The sequence below is a fragment of the Tyto alba genome, unplaced genomic scaffold, assembly GCF_018691265.1.
Source record: "Tyto alba isolate M040663 unplaced genomic scaffold, T.alba_DEE_v4.0 Super-Scaffold_42, whole genome shotgun sequence".
Classification (NCBI taxonomy): domain Eukaryota; kingdom Metazoa; phylum Chordata; class Aves; order Strigiformes; family Tytonidae; genus Tyto; species Tyto alba.
Window position 1 is genome coordinate 22,897,206 of NW_024881318.1, and position 12,117 is coordinate 22,909,322.

At 40.6% G+C, this 12,117-nt stretch overlaps 2 protein-coding genes across 3 annotated transcripts in view; one reads left to right on the forward strand and one right to left on the reverse strand.

Moving 5' to 3' along the window:
* Positions 1-2,653, forward strand: part of MTREX (Mtr4 exosome RNA helicase) — a 45,232-nt gene extending 42,579 nt beyond the window's left edge. Inside the window, exons 26-27 of the mRNA XM_033009186.2 lie at positions 1,920-2,024; positions 2,404-2,653. Coding sequence (XP_032865077.1) covers positions 1,920-2,024; positions 2,404-2,456 — 158 coding nt within the window. The 3' untranslated portion in view covers positions 2,457-2,653. The remainder of the gene's footprint in view (positions 1-1,919; positions 2,025-2,403) is intronic.
* PLPP1 (phospholipid phosphatase 1) overlaps positions 2,526-12,117 on the reverse strand; it is a 64,914-nt gene continuing 55,322 nt past the window's right edge. For both annotated transcript variants that reach the window (XM_033009035.2, XM_042804656.1), the window contains exons 5-6: positions 5,243-5,419; positions 2,526-2,985 (exon numbers count right to left, since the gene is read on the reverse strand). In XM_033009035.2, coding sequence (XP_032864926.2) covers positions 2,860-2,985; positions 5,243-5,419 — 303 coding nt within the window. In that variant the 3' untranslated portion in view covers positions 2,526-2,859. The remainder of the gene's footprint in view (positions 2,986-5,242; positions 5,420-12,117) is intronic.

The following is a 12,117-nucleotide window of genomic DNA, read 5'->3' on the forward strand; positions in this document are numbered from 1 at the left end:
CTAGCAGAACTTTTCTAGACAAATCTTGAGTTGATGGCATGCTTTCACTCTCGCAATCCTGAAGATAGATAGTGTTCTGCTATTCTATTAGTATTGATGGTCAAGTGTCTGAAAACTTCTACATGCAGTTATGAGTAGTGGTAAGTAAATGGCTCGCTTTTCAGGTTGCAGCATAAGCCCAAGTGAGGAAGAATGGTAAACTGAGCTAAGTATCCTATTCATCAATTGCAGATCAACTGTTTTGTTTTGTGGAAGTATAGACAATAATAATTTATTCAAAAAATGCAATTTTTTTTCATGCATAAAGCAAGTATGTCTGCAACAACCCTGTGTATTAGGTTTACAGGCAGCTGCCTGTAAATGAGTACTCCCTGGGACAGTTCAGAGTTGGCCTTGTAAATGGAGATGAGGAGGATCTTTGGGAGCGGAACTGGGCCCTGCCACAACGCGGCGTGGCCGTGCTCAGGGGCACTGCTCAGGCTTCACTTGCGTTGGCTTTGTTCTTTGTGTCCAACACAGACTACATGCGTTTTTTTTCACCTCATGTCTGTCATTGCAGTAGGTTCTGCAGACCGCTGCCCTCACACAACTATTTCTACTGTAGAAACTGACATGACCTACTGGTATTGTATAAATGTTCTTTAGAAGAGAAGTAGCATTTTACTTAATGTCTCACTTTCCCAACAATGTTTTTTCCATATGGACAGTTTCTCTCCAGAGGTGTCACCTAGTTCCAGCCCCACTGCCATGGGCAGGGACACCTTCCACTAGAGCAGGTTGCTCAGGGGGGGCAGCCACAGCTTCTCTGGGCAACCTGTGCCAGGGCCTCACCGCCCTCACAGGAAAGAATTTCTTTAGATCTAATCTAAATCTACCCTCTTTCAATTTAAAACCATTACCTATTGCTACAGCCCCTATGAAAAAAATCCCTCCCCACCTTTCCTGTACCCCCTTTAAGCACTGTGAGGCCGCTATAAGATCTCCCCAGAGCCTTCTCTTCTCCAGGCTGAACAGCCCCAGCTCTCTCAGCCTGTCCTCACAGGGAGCTGCTCCAGCCCCCGATCATCTTCGTGGCCTCCTCTGGACCCCCTCGAGCAGGTCCATGTGCTTCTTGTGTTGGGGTCCCCAGAGCTGGACACAGCACTGCAGGGGGTCTCATGAGAGCGGAGTAGAGGGGGAGAATCCCTTCCCTCCACCTGCTGGCCACACTGCTCTTGATGCAGCCCAAGGAACAGTCGGCTTTCTGGGTTGTGAGCACACATTGCTGCCTCATATCCAGCTTTTTATCCACCAGCACCCCCAAGTCCTTCTCCACAGGGCTGCTCTCAATCCCTTCATCCCGTATTTACCCTGTGACAGTTATTTGCAAACAATAATTTTGGCTGTAGGTGTGAGATGATGCTGAAGGAAATGACTAAACAGCATGCTGTTTGCACGCTGGTAGAACAGAAGCATTCAGGTCACTTTGTGAAACATGTTGCAGTGACTTGGGTCAAGCAGGGAAGTTAAAGGAGATGAAAGCTTAGCAAACTACAGTGGGTAAGGTTGCAGTGCAAAAGTTTGTCAAGACTGAGCTTGTATGCATTGCTGTAAGCATGCAGTTGAGTGGTAGCGTGGTCCACAGGTTCTCTGAGTGGCACCGGAGTAGTAAGGTAGACAACTGTCTTACTGGATCTGCCAAGTAAGGGACTAAGGGCTATCAAAGATGGGTTAGAGGAAATGCCTGATGGAAAAATCTACTGTTAAGCAGAAACCAAGCTTAAGACATGTATGACTGTTTGTAACATTGACTTCTAGATAAATTGAACAGGGTTGGAGAAGGAACTCCAGCTCTCTCCCAGAGTAGTCTGAAGGAATGGAATTATTCATTGACATGATGTGGCATGAGATACAAATTTTCCCTCACTCTCTTTATACAGGTAGCATAATTCGTTGCATGAGAAGACTAGAAGAATTGCTTCGGCAGATGTGTCAGGCTGCAAAAGCCATTGGAAACACAGAGTTGGAAAATAAGTTTGCAGAGGGTATGTATTTTACTTTCACAGTGTAAGAAGTAATTCTAGAAAGCATGTGAAAGGAAAGGGTGAGGAGGGGCAGGCAGGGCAAGGTATGGGTGAATGATTTGGTAATACAAGCTTCTTGTATTGACTTCAGGGTAAAAAGCATCATTGCTCTCTTTCCAAGCAACATTTGTGTTGTAAAGTTTGACTTAAAGAGGTAGTGGTTTGATGCGTAGTGGTAGTTTAACCGAGTTTGTGGCTGAAAATGGATGTACAATGACTTCCATGTAAGGCCTATAACACTTTATGTGGTGCTAAATATTACATGCCTGTAACCGTACTTAAAATAGTGATTGTGTCAGTTATGACCGCTGGATATTAATACAGTTTTCCTTTTTAATAGGGATTACAAAGATCAAGAGAGACATTGTCTTTGCTGCAAGCCTTTACCTCTAACAGAAGGTATCTTCCAAAAACAGTACTAGATTCACATTATGGAATAAGAACATTGGCTTCACATGCTGCTTCCGTTTCAAGTCATTGTTTCTTTTAATGGTGTGTATTTAAACCACAGTTTTTTACATGCCTTGTTGAAACAGAAGTGTATGTAATATAACTGTTACCATGTTTTCAATAAAAATTTACAATTTTAATAGCTTTTTTCTTCTAAGCAAGAGCTTGAACCAACAAAAATCTGAAGTTTAGATATACATTAACTGTGGTAGATGTTACTATATACAAGTGAAGTGAGCATCCAAGAGCAGCAGCAGTCTCTTAAAGGCATTTACTTATATTACATAGTTAGACTTGTGAAATTGTTTTCCTTTCAGAGAGCAAAACAGGTGAAGTCAGTCGTTCTTCATGGTTGATGATTGCTGCCGAAGTGATTTCCATTTGTTGGAGTCTCATGCAGGGTTGTATGGGAATCTTCTTTTGGTTGAAATGTACATCCTCTCACTTTGAAGAAGTCAGACACATACACAACCTAAGTGAACAAATTAGCGTTAAGCTCCCGCACTTTTAAGTCATTGAAACAATGGGTAAATGCTTTTGGAGAAGGTAAATTCCATGATCAAAACTAATAAAATGTTTAAACAGATTAAAACATCAGAAAAATGCTAGCAAGTTTTGTATACAATTGTGGCATTTGTTCTTTCAATAGCTTTTTCTCCTGCTGTTACACCTCCCCCCCCCCCCATCACTTAGCCACTGATAGTTTAAGCCAAATTCAAGGCTTGTGTGCTAACTGCTCTAACTACCTTATCATGCACTACTTCATTACAGTAGCTCTAGTTGGAGCAACTCTAAATGAAGGAGCCAGATATACTTGCTGAGGGCCCACACTGCATGTATCATTAAATTTATTCCATAATTTATTTAGAACAGGACAGGAGAGCTTGTGGTTTAGCTGAAGAATAGGGTTCAATAGTTTATAACCATTAGTCAGTCTCTGGAGCATCACTCTCACTTGCATTTCTTTAAAAGCTGGTTAAACCAAGCTTGGATTCCTCTCCTTGGCATGGTTCACAGCTGCTCCCTCCCCCATACATGGGTCTCACCCAAGCTCCAGCAGCTGTAAGGCCAACTCTACCTGCATTATCCTTTCCTGCATTCCTTTGAACATAACACCTCACCCCCTTCACAGCTACCAGCTATGACAGGTGCTTGATCCAATTCTGCAGCTGGCTGTCTTCCCACTGCCTACTTCAAGTCATACTAGTAAACATGCTGGGTACAGAGCTGCATCAAGCACAGTAAGTGAGAAGCCTTCTCTCACAATACCTTCCCTTCCTACACCACCTCTTCCCCTCCCACTGCAAACCTGAGAACTGCAGAACAATTTAGGGCAGTGGAAGATGACCATCCACACCAAGGGCTGGCTTGTGACACAACATGCTGCTTCAGCTGCATAGCAGATGAGTTTCAGCTTCCAGTTAATGCTGAATTCACTCAACTCAATCTAGTGCTCCATTTGCAGTTGCTGCCACAGCATGCTCTTACCTCAGCTTTGTTTCTGGATGTGAACTCTTCAGTTTTTTCAGATAAGGGTTTTGTTGGGGGGGGTGTTATTTTTAAAAGTAACTTTTTGCCTTTCAACTCTCTTCGTTGTAGTGTCACCTTCTACTCATTCTTGTATTGTCAAGCACCTCTAAGACACCCTCTCAATCATCCAACACCCTTCACTAAACTCTTCCTAATAAAACTGCCCTCAACTCTTCAATCCCTGCTGTTTCTATTCCCTGCACTCCTTTTCTTAGAAAATGAGATTGTACAAAAACAAGAGGTAGGATTGTGTTTTAGTCAACATGCAGCCATTTAATAACAGCTAAGGCAGTATGTAGGGTGTCCTAGAGCTGCTGAAAGATTTGATGATTGATTGCAACAAGTAAACAAAGCTTTGTCTTGAAATGAACAATTCCCTCTGACTTTCTGCTGAGAAAGTGTTTATCTTGGAGGTGATTCTTCTGGTGAGCTTCAGTTCTTGGTAACTGAATTCTTCAGTATGACCTCAATTAGCTCATGTCTCTGAACCAGACGTCTCTCTGATCTGTCCTTCCCATGGATGAATCCCATTTCACTGCCAGCACAACTGCTGCCACTAAGTCAGCCAGGCCTGCACCTCCAAGGTTAGCTGATTACTCTCTTACTCTGTTCTTTTTGATAGCTTTTCACTCATCAGTGCAACTAAGCTTCACATGCTGATTGTTGTCAACACCCTTTTAGCACTCAGTGCACACAAGAAATGGTGAAAGGTTTTAGTTTTCCCATTAGACTGAAAAAACAGGCTGTATAAGCTGGCAGAGGCAGACACTGTTATGCTGTCTTTATCCTTAAAAGCCTTTTTTTGCCCTGTTTACCTCATACACAGTTTTCTGCTATTGTACTTGAAATTTAGAGTTTGGCTAGAAGCAAAAGGTTCTAGCTTTTCTTGGTTATACAGAAGCCCACACAGTTTTGCAGTTGACTGTTTCTATCTCAGTTATTTGAAGAACTCTTGGGCAGGGGTAATTTCATGTTGTCCAACAGCTAAAATAGCCACTTATTTATCATTGGCCCAGAATCTGCCCCACTCCCCAAAGTGCTATGGCTACACCCAGTTCAAGATGATGAAAATCCCTCTACAGCAATTTTCAGAGAATTAGGAAGATAGGTCTGCTTTCCTCTGAACATAGCCTGCAATTCTAAGGTGCTGTTTACAAAAGCAACATTGACACCCCCTCCCCCCCTCAGAAATTACTTACAATGAGCACGGCTACCACTGCTCCCTGAATTAGTCCTGTTAAAACATCACTCCAGTGATGCTTGTAATCAGAAACACGTGAGAGACCCACATAGATAGATGCAGCAATAAGACCGAATTGTAGAGTAGGACGTACAAGTCTTGCCCAGTCACCCTTCATTCTGGCCTGAAGGTAAAGCTAAAAGGAAAAGAAAAATTATTATAAAATGTATTAAGTAAATACAGAAGCAGTAATCACGTAAAATTGTGATGGGTCTGTTCAAAAAGTTTAGTTGAAATTAGTTTTCAGAGATATGATAATGTCAACAAATGTTCCAAGTGCTATACACTCACAAGGAAGCTAAGGTGGAGTTCGATAGTCAGTGTTGGTCTATATGTTTTACATAAAACTACATAACACCATCATATAGATCCTTGCTGTATTTGTACCAATGTGACAAATGACTATTTTCAGAATGAAGGTACTGGTAATACCAGAGTCACTTAAGGTTTAGAAAGAATCCAGTGGAAGTTAAACCAGTATTTTTCTCCTGTTTTAACTACAGGTAAGTCTTATATGGAGAGAGAGGAAAAAGAAAAAAAAAGAAAAAAAAAACCCAAAAGCTGTCAGCCATCCAAATCTACAGTCCTCCAAATATAGGGAGTCCCATCTTGCTCTGAGCAGAAAGACCATTAACATTTTTACCAAAGTTTACATATACATAGTGTTGACAAGTTTTTAATTCAATTCCAGTCACCTTTAGTATTATCAACTTTTTGCATAATATTCCAGCTGTAGTTAAGCATCAGAACTAACCTGATACAATGATAACATAGAACATCACACTCCTCAGTATTCCACTGAGCTCCATCTGTTCTTAGTCCCTGTCCTTCTCAGCTGCATACTAACCATGTTACCACTCTAGCAACCAAGTGGATCCATGCAGTCCCCATGCTTCTTCCCTCCCCTCAGCTCTATTTAGGTTGTATGTATCTATGCTTCTGATGTCTTCTCAAATTCACAGTGTTTCACTCTATTACTTGCGCATCTAATCTAAGACCCTGCTTTTGTCTCCTCTGGTCTGTCTAGAACAGAGACCTCTTATTTCAGCTATAAGAGGAGCTTCTCCAAATCCACCCCATAAACACAACTGAATATATTCTAGAATCTGATTCTGTCACCAGGAAAGACAACATTGCTACTGCATTTACAGAAAACAACAATAGAGTTGGAAGTTATATTTAACATTTCAAATATCTTTTCAGTACCATCTAGGAACTTCAGGTTGAGTACAAAACCTTAACTGGCAGTCTTGCAACATCATGGAAGCCAACTAAAACACAGGCTTCAGGCACTAAGACAGCACACTAAACTGGTAAATCCATCCATTGCCAACTTCAAAAGCCATGGCTACCTTTTGAAAGCATTACATTTACAATGTAAACACAAGCATAGAGCATGCACTGTAGATGCAAAGGTGCTACTTTCCAGAGTTAAACATCTGGGGAATGTTTCATTGGTTTGAATAACTTACATCATAATTCTGGCACGCTGACTTTTTCAGCTATAAATGGTGCAAAAATATCAATCCTATCCATAACCAGTTTTCTTTAATAGAAATGTCACAATAAAATCTGACTCAAGAAGCTACAGCTAAGCCTGAACTGGAAAACAATTTTTCCCCTCTCAAGTGGTGGGCATTGCCTATTTCTGGGGACCTTATTTTGAGGACTAGGGGAAATATTGTTTAGCCACTTCAGAAATTAGCTGTCACACAATTCTTTTAGAAGTTGTTTTAATGGTCTTAATACTACTTCTGGATTTACCAACCGTAGATGAGAACACTACCTGAGTGCCAGATGGAGCAGAGGTAGGTTCAAGGAGCACATGCTGGTAGCCTAAAAAGATCTGGCTGATGATTTGACACTGGCTGTTCTTTCCCCTTTCCCTATTCCCACTAAATTCTGCTTAAGACAACTAAAAATACCTTGCTGTAATAAAGTTTTTTTCCATTTAACCATTTCTGGTAATTGGCAAAGATGTATAGTTGTATTAGAAAGAAAAAGGTAAATGCAACTGCAGACAGGTGGGAAACCAGGTTTACTTCTGAACAGAGGAAGAAAGTAAGGCAAGTGACAACGAAAGATGCCAGCCTACAACACCAATGACCAATAAAATACTCTCTGAATCTCCCTTAGCAGTTTGTATTCAGATTTTCTTTCTGCATGACAAAACATCAAACAAGCAACTTGGATTTAACGTCTATGAAGACTTAAATTTCCGTATGAAGAGCGTAATCTCCAGTCAGAGGGAAGATCTGGAGCCTCTTTATCACCCACAGAACACATGCAACTTGGCTACAGGCTTCAACAGTTCTAGGTGCTGCTCCACACCAACAACTCCAGTAGCTGTACAGGAAATGCCCAAAGTACTTCTTGAATCTTTTACCAGCAGGTAGATTTATATTATTCTAAAACTAGGTGTGAAAAGGGAGGGAAATCATCCCACAGGAAAGCATCAGTGTGACTGATCACTGCTGTATTTAATTTAAGAAGTAGCAGCTGCTGTTCTGGTTACAACTGTTTTTTTTCCTGTTACTCTTCTGTTCACTTGACAGTAATTGCTTATTAACCAGCTGCTATAACAGCAAATTCCATGTTATTTTCAAGCAGGTAATTTCAAACTGACACTGCTTTTAATAGGCTCAGGCAGTCATGCTCCCCTGAAAAGATTCTTCCTACTACCATGACTCACTCTTAGAAAGACAACAGCGGTATGACTGGGATGAAACAGGCCAGCAGGACCACGCAGTGAAGTAAAGTGGCCAAAGAGAGGCAGAAGCTTTTGTCTTACAGTCCACAGAATCATAGGATGGTTTGGGTTGGAAGGGATCTTAAAGATCCATTAAATATAAACTAAGGTTGATACCAGAAGTATGACCCAAAAGTCATTTATATAGTATTAGTCCTTATATAGCGTTACATGCACAGTATAGAGATGTCCTGGTGTTACACTGCATTAACACTTAACACTATTTTGACCCTGCTGACTAACATAGGGCAGTGACTTTAGGCTGTTTACAACACCCCTCCTGATATGCAGAGCATGCCTCAGCTTCTTTTGGTCCTCTTTGAAGTCACTTACAGCACAGGCTTTAAGTCGGAAAACAGAAGCAAATCCCTGCCTGCCTCCCCACCCAAGTCTCTTTGCTATAAAGGAAGAAGTTTTAAAAATAAAACTTGTAATCTACAGGAGCAGCATGAACTTTAAGAAACATCATCTGGTAAATACTACTGTAATGCCCCCTACCAGCACTCCACTTGCTGCTGAGCAATATATTTGTGTGCCTGAGAACACCACAGGAGCGTGCAGAGCTGTTCTGGTAGCAACACGCCCCTATCAGTGACAGCCACTTGACCATGTCAGCTTCCCCACTATCTTGTTTCTGAGCATCTGTCTGATCATTTAGTAATATAATTCAGCTATGATCTTTTATGACTTCTTCACTCCTCCATCCTGCTGTTTCTCCTGTTTGTTCTGTAAAGTGCACAAACAGACTTCATAGAAACCTTCTTGTAATGGGATTAAATAATCTCAAAACTTTTTTTCCCTTAGTAATACTTACTCTATAATGAAACTATGTTCTCTATACCACACACATCCTGAACACAAGTTTTTTCTTAATCTACGGTCTAGTACTTCATTTCTAAAAATACACACAGGAATGAAGAGAAACTCACAGCCACTTTGTGGCTTCTTGCAAGACGCCACAGACATGAATGGAAGGGTCTCTGCAACTGGAGAATTATTTGCTACTCTTAATGTTTCTAGCATAGCCTTCAAGTATTTGCTCTTCCACCAAAGCAGTATTAATATACATGTACACATGCCTGCCTACCTAATTATAAATCACAGTGACTTATTTCCTAGATGGGCTTTCGTAACCATATGGCTTCAAAATAAAATTTCTTTACAGCCAACTTCTCACATCCCCCACCTTAAGGGCACAATATTCTTTTAAATCTACCAAAACCTACTCACTCTGCTAACCAAGGTCGTATTTCAAATATGTTTCAATATGTAAAACTCCTTGGTCATTTTTCATTCAATACCTTCTCAGCTTTTTTCCAAAATCCTATGACACAAAAATCCTGTACTGCAAAATATTTTGCCTATTAGGTTATGGGAAACCCTCCTGTACTTTTGAGTCTTCCTTCAAGCATGGAAGTCAAAAGGATGAAAGTTTTTGGGGTTTTTCCCCCGCTCAGGAAGAGTTTTACTTGTACCAATTGATTTGTTCTGTCACTTTTCAAAAATGGATTTTCTTCAATAGGATTTTAAGGTTTCCTGACATCAAAAGGCCCTAGTAATAACATTTCCTACAAGTGCCCTGTTTTGCCCTAAGGAACAGAAGTACACTTTCCCTTTGTAGATGTACCTATTTTCCCTCTTACTTTTGTCTCCTCAAACCTAATATACTCACAGCATCATAAACTAAATGGCAAAGCAGAGCAAGAATATGTTTTTTCCTAGAAAGAAAACTCTCCTGTGACATGGGGAAATGAGAACACTTCTTGATTTATTTGAGTACAAGTGGTAAGGGTCTGGAGGAAAAACAAAGGTGCAGAAAGTAAGTTTTCTTATGAAATAAGCCTTACTATGAGAGACCACAGTAATTGATACAACTTTTGGGAGTGAGCAAGTAAATGGCATTTACTTAGCTCTGCATTTATCATTAGTCCTGTCTAATTTTGGTTGGTTTCATGATATCTGCCTGAGCATTAAGTAAGAAAAAGCCCAACAGCATTACCGTTTTGCTCTTAACAGGCACAAGATCCTACTGCAGTTGTTAGTATTTGGATCCATTATTGACAACAGTTAGAAAAGCTCATACTTCGAAGCAAGTCTGCTGACCCATAAAGTTCCAAGAGCCACAAACAGTAATCAGTGCTGTGGAAAACCACCATTCTTCCCAAACCAAGCAGCTCTGAAACAGTAACACGTAAGCCACTTGAAGCATGTGTACACATGTATGTGGTTGGCTTTGGGACTTCTAGGTTGGAGAGAGGGGATATGGAGGTACTGTGTTTTGGTAGTTTTGTTAATGAGGCAAGGGTGGAAGGAAGAGGGGGAAAGCACATGAGACACCAGTGTTTGAAAGCCTTCAGAAGAACAGTCTCAAAGTAACTAACACGACAAAAGATGGGGCAAAATTCTCTTAATTCTCTTAAGAATAAAGGCTGAGAATCCAGGCACATTTGTAGGATAGGAAAATTCTACTTCCATGCATATCCCAGGGACATCCTTACAGGACACTCTGAAAACTGTGAAGTCATTCATTAGAAAGCTGAGTAGATGGACAGAGCCAAAGTAACTAGCCACCCTCCATTTCCATCAGTAAATAAGCATCATCACCTTTCTGTGTGGAGAGGGGACTTCAGTAACCACAGTGCTACACACTTCTACAAGACAGTTTGCACCTGAGTATCTTCAATACAGTTATTCGAACTGAAAGAGCTGAGACATTCACTCTGGATTCTTGCATAATGCTATAAAGCAACAGAAAATGAACATTTAGACAGATCAATGATTTGCCACCTCCCTGTTCCAGTCCTGCTCAACAGTCCAGCAGCACAGACCTGAGACATCTGCCCTGCTCAGACTAGGCAACAGGGGAGAAAAAAAAGCCCCCCTCAGAAATCTTCCAAGCTTTTTGCTTCTTCTGTGAAGGTTTGCAAAATAGCTCTTCCCTTCTGCATGTTACATGAAACTTTACAGATTCCTTTGTATGAAAGCTAGTCTATATAAAATGTATTCAAATAGCTTTGCATAAAAATCAGATCTCACCTAGCACAAACTCTGGAAATCAAGAAAGTATAAGAAATCCAGGAAACAGTTTAAAAATTGCAGTTCTGAGCACAAAACAATGGCCAAGAGGCACAAGATGTGCTGAGAAATAACCTGTCATACACAATCTTGTGTTTATGCAAATACTACATGCAAGTGCAGCAGCTTGTTTTACACCTCTAAGCACTGTATCTATGAATGAACAGAGCTCTAGGCAGCAACCAAAAAGGCACTGCCTGCAAACCAGAAATCAATGTGCAGTTTGTTTCATGTGAAGCTTGACGTTAATATGGATAATATATTCCCATGTAATTCTAGACACAACAGGCTCACAAACAAACAGAAAACTATTAGAAAACCATTAGGGAGAGGTAGCAGAATTCATGAGTCACTCACGATTTGGGGTTCTTAAAAAGCAGAAGAAAAAAGCAACTTAGACTTTGAAGTTTATTTTGTCTTTTCAATGAGATCTTTTTTTAACAAATACATACTTATGATCCATTGTATATATGCAGTATTATCCGTTCTTTAGTTTTATTTCAGTTGGGCAGAAAACAAAGGAATAAGAAGCAACATTTCAGAATTAATTTTTCCCCTTCCAGTGAAGGAAAAGGATACAGGTCTGCAGTTATTTCAAGGTGGTGGTGTATCTGAGCGGCTGTACAAAACAATGATCTAGCCCTTTTACTCTGCCCATGTATTCCCACTGGCTCCCTTGTGCCAGCTCTGATGGCTGAATAACCATACACTGAGCTGGTACAGGGATCTGATCTGTTGGACAGCTGATTTAAGCAGAAAAAATTGACTAGAGAAAAAAGGCAGAATATGTACTAGTCCGGCCACTAAAATAGCTGCATGCTGCTGTAAAAAGGCAATTCATGTGCAAGAGCTGCCTCCTACACAATTCAAAAAAAATCCTGTCACTACTAATAGCCCAACTCTCAATTCAATATCAAAAGTACAATCTATCTATTCTGTACAGACATTTCCCACCAGACAAGTAATGTTTTTGGGGTTTTTAATCCTCCAGCCTCAACTTGGCTGTACAT